At 43.0% G+C, this 19,703-nt stretch overlaps 1 protein-coding gene and 2 pseudogenes across 1 annotated transcript; 2 read left to right on the top strand and 1 right to left on the bottom strand.

The window, feature by feature from the left end:
- Positions 1–2,532: 2,532 nt before the first annotated feature.
- On the bottom strand, positions 2,533–4,864 carry LOC103084258 (uncharacterized protein C20orf62). The gene is given in 3 exon segments (XM_007472362.1): positions 2,533–2,639; positions 2,784–2,865; positions 4,856–4,864. Coding segments are annotated over 3 exon segments (198 nt in total).
- A 6,006-nt stretch (positions 4,865–10,870) lies between these two features.
- LOC103084539 (mitogen-activated protein kinase 6 pseudogene) lies at positions 10,871–12,058 on the top strand (annotated as a pseudogene).
- Positions 12,059–12,068: 10 nt separating this feature from the next.
- On the top strand, positions 12,069–13,211 carry LOC103084806 (mitogen-activated protein kinase 6-like; annotated as a pseudogene).
- The last annotated feature ends 6,492 nt before the right edge of the window (positions 13,212–19,703 follow it).

The following is a 19,703-nucleotide window of genomic DNA, read 5'->3' on the forward strand; positions in this document are numbered from 1 at the left end:
TTCAAGTAACTAATGAGAAGCCCAGGTAAAGCACATAGCAGGGAAACAGCAACTTGAGCGCCCAGAGAATGTATATTTTATAATGGCAGGGGCTTTGGCTGTTTTGCTCATTGTGCCACTTCAAGGCCTTAAACAGTGCCCGGTGCATAGCAGGTGCTCAAAAAAAAAAAAAAAAAGTTGAGTGAATGACTTTAATTTAGCCAATATTGATGACAAAAGGGCTCCATGACTTACCAGATATGTGACTTTCAGCAAGTCTCTTAATGCCTCTGAACTTCAATTTTGTCCTAGGTCTAACGGGTACCATGACACTGGCAACATTCATCAGGTGCTAACTCTGTACCGAGCCCTATTCTAAGAGACATATATGTAATATCTCCTTTAAACCTTACAACAACCTTCAAGGTACTATTATTAGCCCACATTAAAGTCAAACCAGCTGAAGCACAGAGAGATTAAGTCACTTGGCTAAGGTCTCACAAGTAGGAAGAGGTGGAGCTAGGATTCAAGTCCCTTAGGCACCTGATGCCAGAGTGCACTGCTTAGCACTATCTAGGCTGCCTTTCTAAGAGTAACCTTCCCTTCCCCTCAACAGTACAAAGAATAAATATATTGCGATATAGTCATGGGATGGAATACTACACAGCAGTGAAAAAGAGTAAGTTGCCGATAACCAAAACAACGTGGGAGAACCTCACAACTATGTTAAAAGGAACCAGGGACAAAAGATTACTAGAAAAAAAAAAAAGGACTACTAGAGTAGCCTGATAAAATATAGGATGTTCAGTTAAATTTGAATTTCAGATAAAGAATTCTTTTTTAGCATAAATATGTCCCACGGGAAATTCAAATTTAACTGATGTCCTGGATTTTTATGCGTTAGACCTCGCAACGCAAAGCATTGTATATGTATGATATGATTTACACGAAGTTCAAAAACAAGCAAAATGAATAAATGGTGATAGAAGTCAGGATAGCGGTTGCCTTGGGTGAGAGCGGGGGTGAATGGAAAGGGTGTTAGAAAAGTTTTCTATCTTGATGTGTGTGTGCGTTACCTGTGTGTGTACGCTTTCAACAATTTATCAAGCTGTACGCTTAGTGTTTGCACAGTTTATAAAAGTTGTGAATTGTGACTCCATAAAAATATGTTTTAAATTCTAAAGAGCAATACACCCTATCTTTAAAATCTTTGGTAATAGTATCTAACTGATGGGGTGCTTGGAAGGATAAAATGAAATAAAGTTTGTGAGTCTCTTAGCACATTTTAAGAGCTCGTAGTAAGAACTCAGTAAACAGAAGCTACTATTAAATGTAACAGCTGCATTATTATCACCCCCTTCTGTAATTTTCTCTACTGTAGATTGGTGGGAGCGCCCTCAAGTGTCTATTCGTTGTCATAGCACCTCAGTTCCTGCAAAGAACAGCCTTTATCCAAGCTTGGAGTCTCAATTCCAAAGGGCAATGCTTTGCTTTCCTTTTGTTCCAGGACCACATAAGGAAGTACCAGAACCCACAGGAGACCAATGTGTCCCAAGTCCAACTCCAGCTCTGCCCACAATAGCCCCCTGAACTGCATCAGAAGGAGGGCAGAAGGGAATGCACAGGCTTGTCTCTCTGACTCATTGTCAAAGCGCTATGACAAACATCATCTTGTTTTACAGGAACTCACATGATAATATTTGAAAGTAGCATTGGACAAGCTACAGAAATGCTTTCACGTTAATAATCACAGCTAGCTAGGAGCAAGACGGAGGGGATATGGGGATATGTGTATACATAACGCCGATTCACTTTGTTATACAGCAGAAACTAACAACTTTTTTTTGTTTTGTTTTGCTTTGGGTCTTTGTTGTTTCGCACGGGCTTTCTCTAGGTACGAGCGGGGGCTACTCTTTGTTGTGGAGCACGGGCTCTAGGCGCGTGGGGTTCAGCCATTGTGGCTCGTGGACTCTAGAGCGCAGGCTCAGGAGTTGTGGCACATAGGCTTAGTCGCTCTGCGGCATGTGGGATCTTCCCAGACCAGGGCTCGAACCAGTGTCCCCTGCATTGGCAGGAGGATTCTTAACCACTGTGCCACCAGGAAAGCCCAGAAATTAACACAACATTGTAAAGCAATTATACTCCAATAAAGATGTTAAAAAATAATAATAATCACAGCTAGCTTTCAGTGGGCCCTTCACGTGTGCAGGCACTGTGCTAAGAGATATATGTCCATTTTATCCCTTTAATCTTTAAAATGACCTGTGAGGCATATATTGTTGTATAACCTGCTTTTCTCCTCTCAAGAGTATGCTTTGGGCATCTTTCCGTGTCGATAAATATAGCTGGGGCGGTAAGCACTTGATTCAAAGCCTGAGAAACTTCCACAGTCAGCAGCCACTGCCCAGGTGAAGATCAATAATAGTTAACATTTATTGAGCGCTTTATTACACACCAGGCCCTACGCTGTTTAACATGAACTATCTCTCACTTGATCCTTGAGGCAATCTTGAAGTAGCTTCTATTATTATTCAGATGAGGAAAAGCTGAAGGTCAAAGAGGTAAGGAATTATCCAAGGTCAGACAGTGGGTGTAAATGGCTGAGCTGGGATTCAAACCCCGGTCCATCTGATTCTGGCGCAGGGCTCTCAACCAGGAGGCTAATATGGGGGAGGACACAAGGGAAGGTTCCCACATGGAGAAAGGAGCCACTGACAAATCCTGAAGGCAGGTAAGAGGGCAGTGTGAGCTGAGGCCACAGGGGATGTGGTTTCTAAAAGGCCACAGTTCTCCTTAGAGGGCACAGGAAGGCTTCCTGGAGGTGGTACCATTTGGACCGGTTCTATGTCTCCAGCCCAGAAAGGAGGACTTTTACTGGCTTATCAGCTCAAGTGATTTCACATCAGACACACATGGATGGGTTCAAATCCTAATTGTGTCTAGATTTTTTTTTTTAAACAGCATTATTGAAGTATAATTGATATACAATAAATGACACCTATTTAAATTGTATAATTTGATGAATTTTGATATCTGCACATACCCATGAACTCATCCACCACAATCAAGATGAGGAATATTTCCATCACCCCAAAATTTTCTCCTAAGGCCCCTTTATAAGCCGTCCCCTCCTCACTGCATCCCCATTCACAGGCAACCATGGTCACCATAGATTACTTTCTTTCACTATAGATTACTTTAAATTTTCTGGAATTTTATAGAAATGACTTCATACAGTTTGTACTTTTTTGTCTGACGTTTTTCATTCTATTTTGAGATTCATCCATATTGCTCACATAGCAACAGTTTGTTCTTTTTTATTGCTAAATTATATATATACACATATATATTCTGTGATATATATATATATTATATAGTAATACATATATCACAGTTTGTTTATCTCATTCCCCTGTGGATGGACATTTTTCCCCAGTATTTTGGGCTATTATAAAAGAAGCTGCTAAGAACATTCAGGTACATGTCTTTGAGTACACAAATATTTTCATTACTCTTGGGTAAATACCTAGGAGTATGATTGCTGGGTCATGTAAGTGTATGTTTAACTTTTTAAGAAACTGCTGCAAACTATTTTCCAAAGTAGTGCAAGATAGTACAACAAAGTAGTTGTACTATCTTGCATTTCCACCAGCAGTGTATGAGAGTTCTAGTTGCTAGTTAGTTAGTCTTTTCAATTTTAGCCATTCTAGATGCACTCGTTGTTTTTTTTTTTTAATCTGTAGACCCCATAAACAGTTTCTTAGACTTCCTGAGCCTCTGTTTTCTCATGTATAAAATGGAGATAATCATGTCCGCTTTGAAAGGTAGTGAAGATACAGTGAACTAGGACATACGGAGACTAGGACACAGTAAGTGCTTCATTAAAGGTGGCTATTTTATTACAACTGAACCCCAGCCATCCCATGGTCTGGCGACTTATCCCAGGACACAGCATCCTCAACTAGATGGTAAAGGCTGCCTCCTTTGCGTGGGGTCAGTGCTGCTAGCCTGGAGGAATAATAATAGAGACATTGATGGTGCCAGGCACTATGCTTGGTGCTTGCGTAGGTTTGATCCTTATAAAGCTGTGTGAGGTGGTGGTTGTTTTTTTCCGTTTTACAGATGAGGAAAACTAAGGTGTAGTAACCAGACATCGGCCAAGGTCACACAGCAGTTAAGTGATTGTGCTCGGTTTTGAACCTAGGTCAGTCCGATCTGAGGTCCAGAAGCCTTGCTAATGGAGGACCTGGCTCAGAACTAGTAAGATGGCCCTATCTCAAAAGCATGCCCTGGACTTCCCTGGTGGTCCAGTGGTTAAGATCCCGTGCTTCCACTTCCGGGGGCACGGGTTGATCCCTGGTTGGGGAACTAAGACCCTGCATGCCACAGCGAGGCAAAAAAAAAGCATGTCCTGAGGCTCCGCCTGTCTTCAGGCAGGTTCCCTGGAAGTGGAGCCTGAGGCAGGGTTGGGTACTTTGGTTTATTAAACAAGGAACCTATAAGGGAGGGAGGGAAGCGGATAGGGAGGGAACGGAGCAGGGATGTGGTCTCAGGTGAAGTCTTGCGAGGGGGCTGGTCTTTCGCTCCTGTCCCTCGGTACCAGCTAGTCATTGGCTGTGAGTTACTCTGCGGGTGAGGTGACTCCTGACACAGTTCTCAGGAGAAGAAACAGTAGGCCATTAGAAGCCAACAACTGAAGCATCTGGGGGGGATGGGCATGCTGGCCCCATAAAGGACCCAAGAGGTTCCCAGAAGCACTCACACTTCTTGCCTGCCTAATGAACCAAGCTCTAGGGCATTCTGTAACATTCACTTCGCAGGCTTGTTTTGGATAATTCTCCATCTTGCTGCGACCAGTATGTTGAACAAACCTTACCTGTGGCATGATCAAAACACACTTTTATTTTTGCCTTCCAATGTCCCTTTTAAAATGTATTCAGTGGAGAGACTTTTCCCCACCGCTAGGTGAAAATCCATCCCCATTACTTTTCTGCTCACTCTCTAGAAACAGACAGTGCTATGGTCACTTTAGGTCACAAACACAATATCAATTCAGCAGTCAGAATGTCCAGTCAAGCTACTAAGCAAAACTCCCAGCCTGATTTGGGTTTAGACCTCCTCCCCTGGCCCCGCCTGGTACTGCTTCAGGCTGGCAGCCCCACTGCTGCCCCGGAGACGGTAGCAGGGGTAGCGCCTCTCCTATTCCTCCCCCCTTCCACACATGGGGCCAAGGGGGCTGGGTAGAGACAGGGAAAGGAGAGGAGGGTCTCGCTTGACCTGCCGCCATCCTGGCTGGCTCTGAGCTCTCTGTGCCCAGCAGACATTTAAAGCTGCCCCTTTCTGTCATGGGACGCTGTTGCGGGCTCATGGAAATGGCCATTGTGCCAGCCCTTCTTGACCTTGATCGATGCAAGGGGGTCTCTTCCTGGGAGTCCCTAGCAACTCCTTCCTCAGCCCGTAGGCATCTAACATCGAATTCTAGCTTCTTGCTGAAGGTCCTATGGGACAGGGCCCAAGATGGCCCCTTATATGTGCTCTCTGCCCATGCTGGTCCATGGGAAATACTCAAGCGCACTTTGTCCTGAAGCACCTGGGCGTGTGGCCTGACCTCAGCACACCCACACTCTCTGGCTTCTTCACCAGTGCAGCTGGGCAGCCCATTTCTCCCAGCCTCTAGATGTCTCTGCTCACATCGGACCACAAGGCCCCCACAGGGGTCACATGTTAGCCTCTCCAAATAGTCACCTCCTCCAGAAGAGCACCCATTACCCCATTCTACCCTTCCCAAAAGATGGCCCCCAAACGAGCCCATGCTCCTCTTCCCATCATAGGAAAACGTGGGTGAAAGTGGAAGTAATCATACATACAGGGTTTGTTTTTTTTTTGCGGTACGCGGGCCTCTCACTGCTGTGGCCTCTGCCGCCGCGGAGCACAGGCTCCGGATGCGCAGGCTCAGCGGCCATGGCTCACGGGCCCAGCCGCTCCGCGGCGTGTGGGATCTTCCCGGACCGGGGCACGAACCCGTGTCCCCTGCATCGGCAGGTGGACTCTCAACCACTGCACCACCAGGGAAGCCCCCCATACAGGGGTTTTGAGTGACCGCGGCCCAATTTTATCAGTTGTGAACTTTGGACTGTGCTCTTGAAAAGTGATCACTAGCTGTCACAGCAGAACCTTCTAGAAACATTGTACAAGTCACATCCACCTCCCTGAGCCTCAGCTTTCTCATATCTTTGTGGAGGTGACAATACCTACCTAACTGGCTTGTTGTGAAGGCTGAGTGATGTGAATCTCCAAAGCGCTGCCGGATCTGACTCTGGGTCCACAGTCACGGACCAGCAACTCCATCTTCGAGTGACTGTTTCTATGTGATTTTGTCTCCCTGGGTCTCAGTTTTCTCACCTGTCAAGTGTTACTTGTGAGAGCCCCTCTCCAATAGAGTCTTTGCGAGGTTAGTTGGGTGAATACTTATGAAGTGCTTAGCACAGTGCCTGGTATTTGGTAAGAACTCGGTCCTTCTGGGTGTAAATAATACAGTGAGGCTGAGCCGGGCGGGCTCTTCAGGTGGTTACTGGTGGGGCAGGGGGTGTGATGTCTCCACCCCTCCTGGTCCCCTCACCATTCCAGGCCCTGTTTGGGAAGTGCTTCAGCCCGGTTGCCTATGCCTCCAAGCAGTCATGCTGACTCAGGTTAGAAAATCAATGTGTGACCAGAAAAACACAGCTGGGCTCTCACCTCTTCTGGGAAATCCACACAGCCAGCCCACGGCATGTCTTTATTTCAAGTCAGAGTGGTGACCAGCTCTATTCTGGGTCCTGATTCCGAGGCTCTTATGAGCAAAAAGCTTGGCGCACAGAGAAACAGAAGTCTCTGGCTCACGGGGCCCACAGATCATGAGCTTCGCACGACTCCCTGATGGGGTCAGGCATATCTGGCACCCGCCAAGCCCCTGACTTCTCCCAGCCCTGGTCTGGATAATTCTCAAGCCAAGTCAGGCTCTGGACGGCTGGTTGGGCAACCCATGACCTCACACTGGGTCAGATCCAACAGGTGAGCATCCGGTTAAGAGCAGGGAACATTTCGTCCTTCAGATTGACAGGGCCAAAGAGTATGAACCCTCCCCATCCATGATTCAAACCCATGACACGGCCATTTACTTTGGGCAAGTTCCTTCACGCCTGAGTTCTCATCTGTCAAATGCAGGCTAACGAGCATCTGCACCTTCTAGGACTGTTGTGAGATTCAGGTAATGAGTGTCAAGTGATGGCACAGACATTGGCAGGCACTCAATAAGGGGGGTGGAGGGTTATTATCACAAATGGGGGCACTGGGCACCAATAGAAAATAGTAAGAGCCACTGGGGAGCCAGACTGCCTGGGTTCAAAACCAGGCTACTCTCACCTTCTGTGTGGCCATGGAAAACCTTTCTGAGTCTCACTTTTCATCTCTGTAAAATGGGAATAATAATAATAGGGTTATGAGGAGTCAGTTAGATTAGATATACTGGGAACAGTGCCTGGCACATAATAATCATTTAATAAGCATTCACTACTTTTGATTAGTCACACAAGTTAGTCATGGCACTGAAATCACACCGGTAAGGGTGTTTGACAGGATTAACAGGGACCGGAACTCATATTTAGTGAGTACCTACTATGTAGTTGGTGCTCCCAGAAGCCATATATTCATAGATGTGTATATGTATACACATCCACAAACACACAGTGAGGTAGGTGCTTATGTTTTCATTTTTTAAAACCTTTATATTGTAAAACAAACTACAGATGCAGAAAATCATACAAATTAAAATTGTGGCTTAGTGAGTTATCTCAAGGGAAACACCCTTGTACGTACCACCCGGTCACAACATAGAACTCTGCAGCCACCCCAGAGGCGCTTCCATGTACCCCATCCCAGTCATAGCCCCTCCCCACAAAAGTAACCACTTACCTGACTTTTATAGTAATTTTATCCTTGCATTAAAAAAAATATTTATTTATTTATTTTTGGCTGCGTTGGGTCTTCGTCGCTTTCGCTAGTTGCCGCGAGTAGGGGCTACTCTTCGTTGTGGTGTGTGGGCTTCTCATTGCGGTGGCTTCTCTTGTTGCGGAGCACGGGCTCTAGGCGCACGGGCTTCAGTAGTTGTGGCCCACGGGCTCAGTAGTTGTGGCTCTCGGGCTGTAGAGCGCAGGCTCAGTAGTTGTGGTGCACGGGCTTAGTTGCTCTGCGGTATGTGGGATCTTCCCGGACCAGGGCTCGAACCCGTGTCCCCTGCATTGGCAGGCGGATCCCTAACCACTGCGCCACCAGGGAAGTCCCTACCCTTGCATTTCTAAGTGGTTTAATCATCCAAGTGTGCATCCCTAGACATTAAAGTTTAGTTTTGCCCATTTTTTAAAAATTTGATATGTTTTTAGGCCTCTTTTAATCCAAAGTTTCCGTCTATATCTCTTTCTTTCCCTTGCAGTTTATCTGTTGAAGAACTGAGGCTGATTGACCTGGAGAGTTTCTCAAAGTCTGGATTTTGTCAATTGCATCCTCAGACTACAGCTCAGCATGGCCCTTTGACCTCTTCATTTCCTGCAAATTAGCAGCTGGATCAGACCTAGGTTCCATCCTGTTGGCATGATTTCAGGCAGTTCTGTGTTCTTTTATCCAGAAGCACATAGATGGCTGGAGTTTCGCTCTTTTCTTGATGTTAGCTGCTATTGTGTACAATGGCTAAGATACATGAATACATTGCAGGTTGCAAAATGACAATACTGCATCATTTTTTTTCCTGTATTAGTGGTAATAAATTCATAAGAAGATGCTTTTCTTCATCTATGACTTGTTTACCCAGTGGTAGAGTTCGCAGAGGAAAAGCAATGCCATCCTCAGAAGGTAAGCAATTAGTGTTTTTGCCAAATATTATTATGAACTCAGGGACTGAAACATACTTGATGAGTTTCAGTCGATGGCAGTTATTGCCTTTGTTGCAGCTGAAATTGTCCCATCTTCAGGTTGGTTTCTGAGTCCTTTGGATGTGACCCCAGGGCCTTTGATAGCTTCCTTGTTGTCTGATATGACAAGATATTCCAGGCTTATCTTGTATATTTCCTGCTGCTGATCTGGAATCAGCAGTTTCTCCAGGATGTCCTTTTATTTTTTTAAATAGAAAATGGCATTTCAAGACTAGAATCTGAGGGGTAGGTACTACTAGAATAGTCATTGTTTCTATGCCTTTCTAGTGGATAGAACTAGGTATTTTATATCTATAAATATTTATATATAAATACATATGTATATAAAATATACCTACATATGTATATGTATACAAATATACATATGTTATATATGTATACACATATAAAATATGTATATATTTATACATACATATGTATATTTTATGTATGTATATATATTTATATGTATGTGTGTCTATACATACATAGTATGCATTTCTTTTTTTAAAAATGGCACCTCTTGAACTCATACTGATTTTTCCAATGCAAATACAGCATTACAGGGCTTTTAATTAACCTCTTCTATATTACATCTGTATGTCCTTTCCCTCCACACTTAGAATATTTGATTTTCAAGGACACAGGAGATGATAAAATTGAAAGATTCTATAATTACTGATTTGCTTTAGCCCACTTTACACATACAACAGTCTTAGAATAACTATAGTAAAACTACCACTGTCAATTAGAATATTGAAAATGGATACAAAAAATTTTGATACACTGTTCCCATTCTCTACCACTCTGAGGGAATGTACTACAGCTACATTGTTAGAGCATATAGGCATTACATGCTTTACTGTCTCTCTTTTTACCATCATTTAGCTTTAGTTCTACCAGTAGATATATATTGAAAGCTTAACCATTCCTGAAGCTCACTCCCTAGTAGACTCTTCAGAAAGGGCTCATGGAGAAAGTACTCCCTGAGTGCTTTCAGGTTGATAATAGTTCTTTACAGAAAGTCAGTTTTGCTGGATATAAAATCTTTGACTCATACTTTCTTTCTTTGAGTATCTTGAATATATTACACCATTTGTTTCTGGCAGAAAGCACTGCTGATGAAGAGTCTGATTATAACCTCATAATAAAATCTTTTTGTCTAGATGCCCAAGATGCCTAAAGAATTTTTCCTGGTTGCATGGCAGTGACTGCAGCAAAGCGAGAGCCACGGAGACGCCGCTGCCACCAGCACAGCCGGAGACCTGAGCCAACACTGGGGGCTGTCCGTGGGCCCCGCACTCCCTAGATGAGTCGGAGAAGTCCCATTGTATCAGAGTAAGATGGACGGTAGCCTGATTGTGATTGTGGTGAGCTGGAGCCACCTGATCACTAACAAAAGACATCCGTTAACCAACAGGAACCAGGGCTTCCTGTTAAAATATACAGCAACAAAGGAAGAAAAGAAGCAAAACGGAAACAGTGCTTACCAGCACCTTAGAATGATGCTGCTCAGGACCAGTCCAACACTGAATGTATCTGCCCTGTGAGGAGAATGTTCATAGAAGCCTGTTGTGTGCATATTTATTCACATTTTTGTTAAATGTTAAATCCTTCAGCACAGTAAATCTGAGTGCATAGTATGTCATTTCGTTCCGTTTGAGTTTCTTGAGTGTTTTCTTTAAATATCTGCAAAGTTGCTGCCCCCTTCTTGAACTATGAGTACTACAATCTTTTTCATTCTCAGTATGAGTAGAGCTTTTTGAGCTTTAAATCTCAGGGGAACTCAACGGGCCTGGTTGGCATATGCAATGAAACCATCTTGCTGTGGAAGCAAAATTAATCTTTTTCTACCGTTTTGAAAGATCTTTCCTTTTGATGCCACTTTTCTTCCTTATTTACACAAGTTCAACAATTCAGAAGGAAAAGGCAATAGTAAGGGTTTCAAAATGGCAGAGAAATTTGAAAGTCTCATGAACATTCATGGTTTTGATCTGGGCTCTAGGTATATGGACTTAAAACCATTGGGTTGTGGAGGCAATGGCTTGGTTTTTTCTGCTGTAGACAATGACTGTGACGAAAGAGTAGCCATCAAGAAAATTGTCCGTACTGATCCCCAGAGTGTCAAACATGCTCTATGTGAAATCAAAATTATTAGAAGACTTGACCATGATAACATCGTGAAGGTGTTTGAAATTCTTGGTCCTAGTGGAAGCCAGTTAACAGATGATGTGGGGTCTTACCGAACTGAAAAGTGTTCACATTGTTCAGGAGTACATGGAGACAGACTTGGCTAATGTGCTGGAGCAGAGCCTGTTACTGGAAGAGCATGCCAGGCTTTTCATGTATCAGCTGCTACGTGGGCTCAAATATATTCACTCAGCAAACGTACTGCACAGAGATCTCAAACTATTCTTTTCATTAATACAGAAGACTTGGTGCTGAAGATAGGCGACTTTGGTCTTGCACGGATCATGGATCCCCATTGTTCCCATAAGGGTCATCTTTCTGAAGGATTGGTTACTAAATGGTACAGATCTCCACGTCTTTTACTTTCTCCTAATAATTATACTAAAGCCATTGACATGTGGGCTGCAGGCTGCATCTTTGCTGAAGTACTGACAGGTAAAACCCTCTTTGCAGGTGCCCATGAACTTGAACAGATGCAGCTGATTTTAGAGTCTATTCCTGTTGTACATGAGGACGATTGACAGGAGCTTCTCAGCATAATTCCAGTTTACATTAGAAATGACATGACTGAGCCACACAAACCTTTAACTCAGCTGCTTCTGGGAATCAGTCGAGAAGCACTGGATTTCCTGGGACAAATTTTGACATTTAGCCCCATGGATCGGTTGACAGCAAAAGAAGCGCTTTCCCATCCTTACATGAGCATTTATTCTTTTCCGATGGATGAGCCAATTTCAAGTCATCCTTTTCGTATTGAAGATGAAGTTGATGATATTTTGCTTATGGATGAGACTCATAGTCACATTTATAACTGGGAAAGTTACCATGATTGTCAATTTTCAGACCATGATTGGCCTACACATAACTTTGATATTGACGAAGTTCAGCTTGACCCAAGAGCTCTGTGCCATGTCACTGATGAAGAAGAAATACAAGTCGATCCTTGAAAATGTTTGGATGGAGATTGTAAGAAGTATTTGGAGGATCCTGCTTTTTTTTTTTTTTTTTTTTTTTTTTGCGATACGCGGGCCTCTCACTGTTCTGGCCTCTCCTGCTGTGGAGCACAGGCTCCGGACGCTCAGGCTCAGCGGCCATGGCTCACGGGCCCAGCCGCTCCACGGCATGTGGGATCTTCCCGGACCGGAGCACGAACCCGTGTCCCCTGCACCGGCAGGCGGACTCTCAACCACTGCGCCACCAGGGAAGCCCTGGAGGATGCTGCTTTTGACACCAGTTACTCTACTGAGCCGTGTTGGCAATACCCAGATCATCATGAAAACAAATATTGTGATCTGGAGCGTAGCCATACTTGTAACTACAAAACGAGGTCATCATCATACTTAGATAACTTAGTTTGGAGAGAGAGTGAAGTTAATCATTACTATGAACCCAAGCTTATTATAGATCTTTCCAATTGGAAAGAACAAAGCAAAGAAAAATCTGATAAGAAAGGCAAGTCGAAACGTGAAAGGAATGGATTGGTTAAAGCCCAGATAGCTCTAGCGGAAGCATCACAGCAACCGGCTGAAAAAGAAAGGGAGAAGAATCAGGGATTTGACTTTGATTCCTTTATTGCAGGAACTATTCAACTTAGTTCACAACATGAGCCTACTGATGTTGACAAATTAAATGACTTGACTAGCTCAGTGTCCCAACCAGAATTGAAAAGTTTGATATCAAAGTCAGTAAGCTGAGAAAAGCAGGAGAAAGTAATGGCCAGTTTGGCTCAATTAGAAGGCTTGTACCAGTTTTCTTGGGATAGCCAGTTCGTGGGTGGTGGGGAGGACTGTTTCCTCATAAATCAGTTTTGTTGTGAGGTAAGGACAAGTTCTTTAGCAGGAAAGGGGATGCTGAAATGCTAGAAACTAGCCGGTAGAGGATGGGAAGCTGGGGGAGAGAGGAAATGAGGAAGGATTTCTGAACAGCAGTGGGGAGTTCCTCTTTAACAAGCAGCTTGAATCCATAGGCATCCCACAGTTTCACAGTCCAGTTGGGTCACCACTTAAGTCAATACAGGCCACATTAACACCTTCTGCTATGAAATCTTCCCCTAAGATTTCTCATAAAACATACAGCAGCATTCTGAAACATCTGAACTAAAACACTCAGCAGACATTTCTTTTTGTATTCTTCATGAAATGTGTTTTGTCTTCTTTATTACTAGTGTTTAAGTCATTTTTTTACTTGAATCAGATGGTGTCATTTAGAAAGGAATTTTTCTTAGTTTTTAGAATCCAGACTTTTTTCCTACATGTGAGATGGTTTTCATTTTAACCGGCATGTCGTTTGCACACAAAAATAAAGAATAGAGCAAAATAATGCAATGCAGGAGGAGACAAAAGAAATGCACTAAAATAAAAAACATTCTCTCATAGAACAATGATCTGTTTTACAGGAAACAAAAATCTTGCCTTGAATTTACACAGTGAGACTGTACATAATTGCATGAAAATATTTTTTTCCTAAAACATTTTTCATTCATGAGTATTTTCAAGTTTTTCATACTGTACACACTTCTTAAAAACACATGATACCAGCAGCAACTGGAAATGACTGCCAAATTTGGTACACGTGTTACCTACCTCAAGGTAACAAAAGTATGTGGCAAAACATATACCACCCATGGTGCTTCACAATATGCACTTCTATTTAGCCAACATTTATTATAGTAAACTATTCTTAATAAGATTCACTCACCATTTATAAATGTTCTGGTATGTATTCTTTATAGTGAAGTGTTACTACATCACATCTTATTTATTTTAGCAAATCAATATATTTTCTGAATTTAATTATAAAAAGTTAACTTAGTTTTTGAAATTTATTTGCAAATACACTTTTTCCATTTGGCACTATGGTTTGTTGCCTACTTAGTGGAATATATAATGTCAGCTTATCCTAAGGCTGTTCATGTACTTAATTTACTTAAGTATTCATTTTAACTAAAGCGCTCACCGCATATAGAAATTTGTACTTTGGAGGTGCTTGATCTATCTACAAAGAAAAATTAGGAATTACTTTATTATAAAATGCTCCTAGAAATCTTAATTGTGTTTATTTTTAAAAAAACTGTAATGTTAGACCTGGGTGCATGGAAGTAATTAAGTTACATCATGATTGTAGTTTAAAAATTGTACATGAGGGGCTTCCCTGGTGGTGCAGTGGTTAAGAATCCGCCTGCCAATGCAGGGGACACGGGTTCAAGCCCTGGTCCAGGAAGATCCCACATGCTGCAGAGCAACTAAGCCCATGTGCCACAACTACTGAGCCTGGGCTCTACAGCCTGTGAGCCACAACTACTGAGCCCACGTGCTGCAACTACTGAAGCCCGGGCACCTAGAGCTTGTGCTCCACAACAAGAGAAGCCACTGCAGTGAAAAGCCCGAGCACTGCAAAGAAGAGTAGCCCCCGCTCGCTACAACTAGAGAAAGCCTGCGCTCAGCAACAAAGATCCAACACAGCAAAAAATAAATAAAAATAAATAAATGTATGGAAAAAGAAGGCATGCATTAAATACTAATATGGAATGATCACCACGATGTATTTAAAAAAAAAAAAGTTGTACATAAAATTTTTTTTTCTTTTCTCTTTAAAAACTAGTCATTTTACCAAACTATGTCATTTTTTAAAATTTATTTAATTAATTAATTTATGGCTGCGTTGGGTCTTCATTGCTGTGCGCGGGCTTTCTCTAGTTGCAGTGAGTGAGGGCTACTCTTCATTGCGGTGCGCGGGCTTCTCATTGAGGTGGCTTCTCTTGTTTGCGGAGCACGGGCTCTAGGTGTGTGGGTTTCAGTAGTTGTGGCATGCGGGCTCAGTAGTTGTGGTGCATGGGCTTAGTTTGTCCGTGGCATGTAGGGCCTTCCTGAGCCAGGGCTTGAACCCGTGTCCCCTGCACTGGCGGGTGGATTCTTAACCATTGCGCCACCAGGAAAGTCCCTAAACTATGTCTTGATACTGGTCATTCTGGGTCATTGATGTATTCCCTTGCTTTGATTTTTTTTTCTCCCTTCAGTGACTCCTGTTATTCATATGTTGGATTTTCATTGCCCATCTTTAATATATGTCACTTCCTCTCAAATTCTTTTGTTTTTAATTTTAATTTTTACAAATTACCCCTTTTCCTATTTATCTCAAAACACTATTTGCTGATTTTATTTTTGCCCTCATATTCCATTTAGTTTAGTTTTCATTTTTTAAAATAGTTTTTCTTTTATCTTTAGTTCTTGCACAAGATATCACCCCTTTTCTGGATTTTTATAATTCTGATTTATGTTGTTCTTTTTTTCATATCATTTTGTGAATATCTTTTAGCCTGCTTTAATCTTTTTTTAAAAATGTCTTTTTGGAATGCTTTCACTGTCTGTAGGGATATTATTTTCCTCTTTATTCTCTCTCCCTCTGTCTCGCTCTTTCATAGTAAATTTTGTATTCCTAGGATTTGACTTTGATACTTTTCCATTGCTTGTTTTAATGTGAGATTGGTTTTCCTGAACACTGAGAAGGAGGCTTGGTTAAGATAGCTTTTCTATCTTCACAGATTTCTCCTTTCTGTTGTTTCTGCATATTGTTAAAAATAAAACAAAACTATGGCCTGTTCTCTGAGGTTTTTCTGGCTCTGTACCCCATCCCCACTTTCTTTTTTTATTTTATTTTATACTGGGATATAGTTGATTAACAATGTTGTGTTAGTTCCAGGTGTACAGAACAGTGATTCAGTTATATATTCATATACATCTGTTCTTTTTCAAATTCTTTTCCCATTTAGGTTGTTACATAATATTGAGCAGAGTTCCCTGTGTTATACAGTAGGTCCTTGTTGGTTATCCATTTTAAATATAGCAGTGCGTACATGTCAATCCCGAACTCCCTAACTGTCCCTCCCCTCCACCCTTCCCCCTGCCCCCACTTTCATCTAGCCCTTCTCTTTCTTTCATGTCTGCTTTCCTTATTCTGCTAAGTTTTGATTCCCTTCCCTATAGTTTCTCCTCAGCACAGGACCTGCCTGGAAGATTTGGTGGTTATTTCAAGAATTCAAAGGTGGGCTTCCCTGGTGGCACAGTGGTTGAGAGTCCGCCTGCTGAAGCACGGGACACGGGTTCGTGCCCCGGTCCAGGAAGATCCCACATGCCGTGGAGCGGCTGGGCCCATGAGCCATGGCCGTTGAGCCTGCGCGTCCGGAGCCTGTGCTCCGCAACGGGAGAGGCCACAACAGTGAGAGGCCCACATACCGAAAAAAAAAAAAAAGAATTCAAAGGAGTTAAACTCCATTAGCCCTTAGGCCTTATGGCAGGGCCCTTGCCCTCACCCACGATAGGAGATGGCACAATCCTTTCCAGTGTCAGCCGCTGTTCTCAGATTGCCCCGCCATGCTTTCCCATGAATATATGTTGCAGTTTGGGGTTTCTTCAGTTCTCAGGTCTGTCAGACACCTTGTTGCTTGCTGTTTATTTCTCCTTAACAGTGCCCCAGTGGCACATGGGCCTCATAGCTCTTGCTGATTTGTCCTCACTCACTTGTGTTTTGGAGCTCATGAAGATACCTGGTCACCTCATTTTGTTGTAAGTGTGTGTATGGAATTTTCTGTTCCATTTCGAATCTTCTGTTTCTATGTGGGGATTTGGGAGGAATCAAATCTATGCTGGGCATCACTGCCTTCATCTTACCAGAATTCCCAACTGCTATCATTTTTACAGATGAGGAAACTGAGCCCCAGGGTGATTTGCCCAACATCACACAGCTAGTGGCAGAGGATAAATGTGTGTGAGTCTGCTGTCCTACATGGTACAGAGAAGATGCTTAACGTACACTACTCTTCCCTGTCTCCCTCCCTTCCTCCGTTTCCATCTGTCAGTGTCCCCTTCAGGATACCCTTACTGAAAATTAAATGAGATTATCCAGGTAAAGAGCTCATCACACTGCCAATGAAAATGTGTTCAGCAAATAGTAGCTGTTAGTATAGAATTTATGGTTGAAGGAGCCAAGGGTTAGAGAGGTGAATAACTGCTCCAAGGTTACACAGCTGGTGAGTGACACAGAGAGGATTTAGACTCAGGTCTGCCTGACCAAAAGCCAGCTTGCTTCCTCCTATACCAGTGGTTCATAACTGGGGGCAATTTTGTCCCCCAGGGCATATTTTGCAATGTCTAGAGACATTTTTTGCTTTTCACCACTGTGAATGTGGGGTGCTGTCATCTAGTGAGTAGAGGCCAGGGATGCCATTAAACACCCTACAATGTACAGAATGGCATAATCCACTCCCAACAAGACTTGTCCAGCCCCAAACATCAATAGTGCCAAGGTTAAGAAACTATGTCCTATACCATGGTGCTATCCCAAATAAGCCTCACCTTCGAATCAATACTGAAGCTAGCTCTAGATCGTCTGAGCTCAGAATCGCATGCCTTGAAAACAGACGGCTCAGGCTCCTCCAGCACATAGCCAACGTCCAGCTTTTTCCTTCAGAGACTGGATGAAGCTAGGAGGGTAAGATGTTTAGAGCTCTCCAAACCAAGACGCAGGGCAAGCTGCTCTCCCTCCAGTGATCCTTCTGCCCTTGAGTGGTATGGTTATCACCAGTCAACAGATATTTCATGAGTTGATGTACCAGAATTCCGCATATGCCATCCCACTGAATTCTCCCAAGGACCCCCCTACACAAGGGACACCACCTCTCATTTTACACATGAAGAAATGGACCTTTTCAAGGACTAGTTCAAAGTCTGTTACTTCTGAATGGCCAAGGCAGAAACTTAGAAGACAGAAGTTCAACTCAGACAGAATCCCAACTCAACCACGGACTCATCATGTGACCATAGGCAAATTCTTCCCCTTCTCTGAGCCTCTTTCCCAACATGTAAAAATAAAGAGGCAGGTCTACATTTACTCTAAAGACAAAGTAAAATTGGGGGCTATAGTTTCATACAGACATGGGCTCAGATCCTGCTCTTTCACTGAATTTCTTGAGCCCCTGGGGAAGTGACTTTCCCTTTCCAGGTTTCAGTTTCCTCATCTGTAAATTAGATAATCCTAGCTTGCTGTTCACAGAGTTGTAGTAAGATGTAATTGAAATCATACAATTCCTCAAAAAATGAAAATTCTTTTTGTTGTCATTGTTGTTCATCTGAGACTCTTCCAATCCTGAGATAATTGGTTTTATAAGATGTAACACCAGGAGGAACCAAACATAATGACCCTCAAGGATGGGACAGGGACTTCTGGGAAATCTCCAAATCCCTTCTCAGCCCTCACCTGACATTGAGACCAGGACCTGCACTCCTCTCCCCCTGCTGGCAGTACCTGTGATTGCAACCTGGACTCTGGCTACCACCGCGGGGGGGTTGAAGGTCTGGCTGAGGAGAGGGGTTTATCCCAAATGCCTAGGACGACATGGTTTGGATAGGATCATCCCTTGCCTTTTGCCACAAGAGCTACCATTTGTAAAAACACTCACTGTTTGTCTGGCATGGGGCAAGGTGTTTCCTCTTATAAACTTATTTAATCAGCTTTTTGCCCATGAAGAACTAGAAACTTTGGAAGTTTGAATGATTTGGCCAAGGTCACACAGCTGGGAATACGGATGCCAGATTGTGGTAGGCTGAACATTGGCCCCCCAGAGATGTCCTTGTCCTAATCTCTGGAACTTGTGCATATCTTACCTGATATGGTAAAAGGAACTTTGCAGATGTAATTAAGTTAAGGATCTTGAGATGGGAGACATTGTATCTATAGTCAACAATAATGTACTGTACACTTAAAAATTGGTTAAGAGGGTAGATCACATGTTAAATGCTTTTACCACAAGAAAAAATTTTAAGAAATATTTTTAAAGAGGGAGGCAGGAAGATCAGAGTCAGCAGTAGATATGACACCAGAAGTAAGAGGTTAAAGCAATTCGAGGAAGGGACCGTGATTTATGGAATGCAAGTGGCCTCTGGAAGCTAAAAGGCAAGGAAATGCATCCCCCTCCCATTGAAGTCCCCAGAGAGAATGCATCCTTGCCAGCACCTTGACTTTAGACTTCTGACCTGCAGAACTATAAAATAAATTTGTGTTGTTTCAAGCCACTAAGTTTGTAATAATTTATTACAGCAGCAATATGAAACTAATACATAGATTTAGGAAAAAAAAATCAAAAACACAGGATGCCCAGGAATTCCCTGGTGGTCCAGTGGTTAGGACTCCGTGCTCTCATTGCCGAGGGCCCAAGTTCAATCCCTGGTTGGGGAACTAAAATCCCACAAGCTGCGTGGTGTGGCCAAAACAATTTTTTAAATTAAAAAATCCCCAAAAGACCGCAGGATGCCCAGTTAAATTTGAATTTCTGATAGACAACAATTTTTTGGTATAAGTACATCCTAAAAGTTGCATACTTAAAAAGAAATTATTGTTTGTATGAAATTCGAATTTAACTGAGTCTTCTGTACTTTATCCTAGAAGTGATAGAGCCAGAGCAGGAGTGAAACCCAGGATCCTCCACCCCCACCCCCAGCCCATCTAACATCTGGCAGAAACTGCCATGTTCCTCTGGCCCACCTATGTCAGTTCCCACCTCCCTGCAACTCCTCTTGCCCCAAGGGTAGGGAAAGGAAG

This window comes from Lipotes vexillifer, unplaced genomic scaffold (assembly GCF_000442215.2).
Source record: "Lipotes vexillifer unplaced genomic scaffold, Lipotes_vexillifer_v1.1 scaffold53, whole genome shotgun sequence".
Taxonomy (NCBI): domain Eukaryota; kingdom Metazoa; phylum Chordata; class Mammalia; order Artiodactyla; family Lipotidae; genus Lipotes; species Lipotes vexillifer.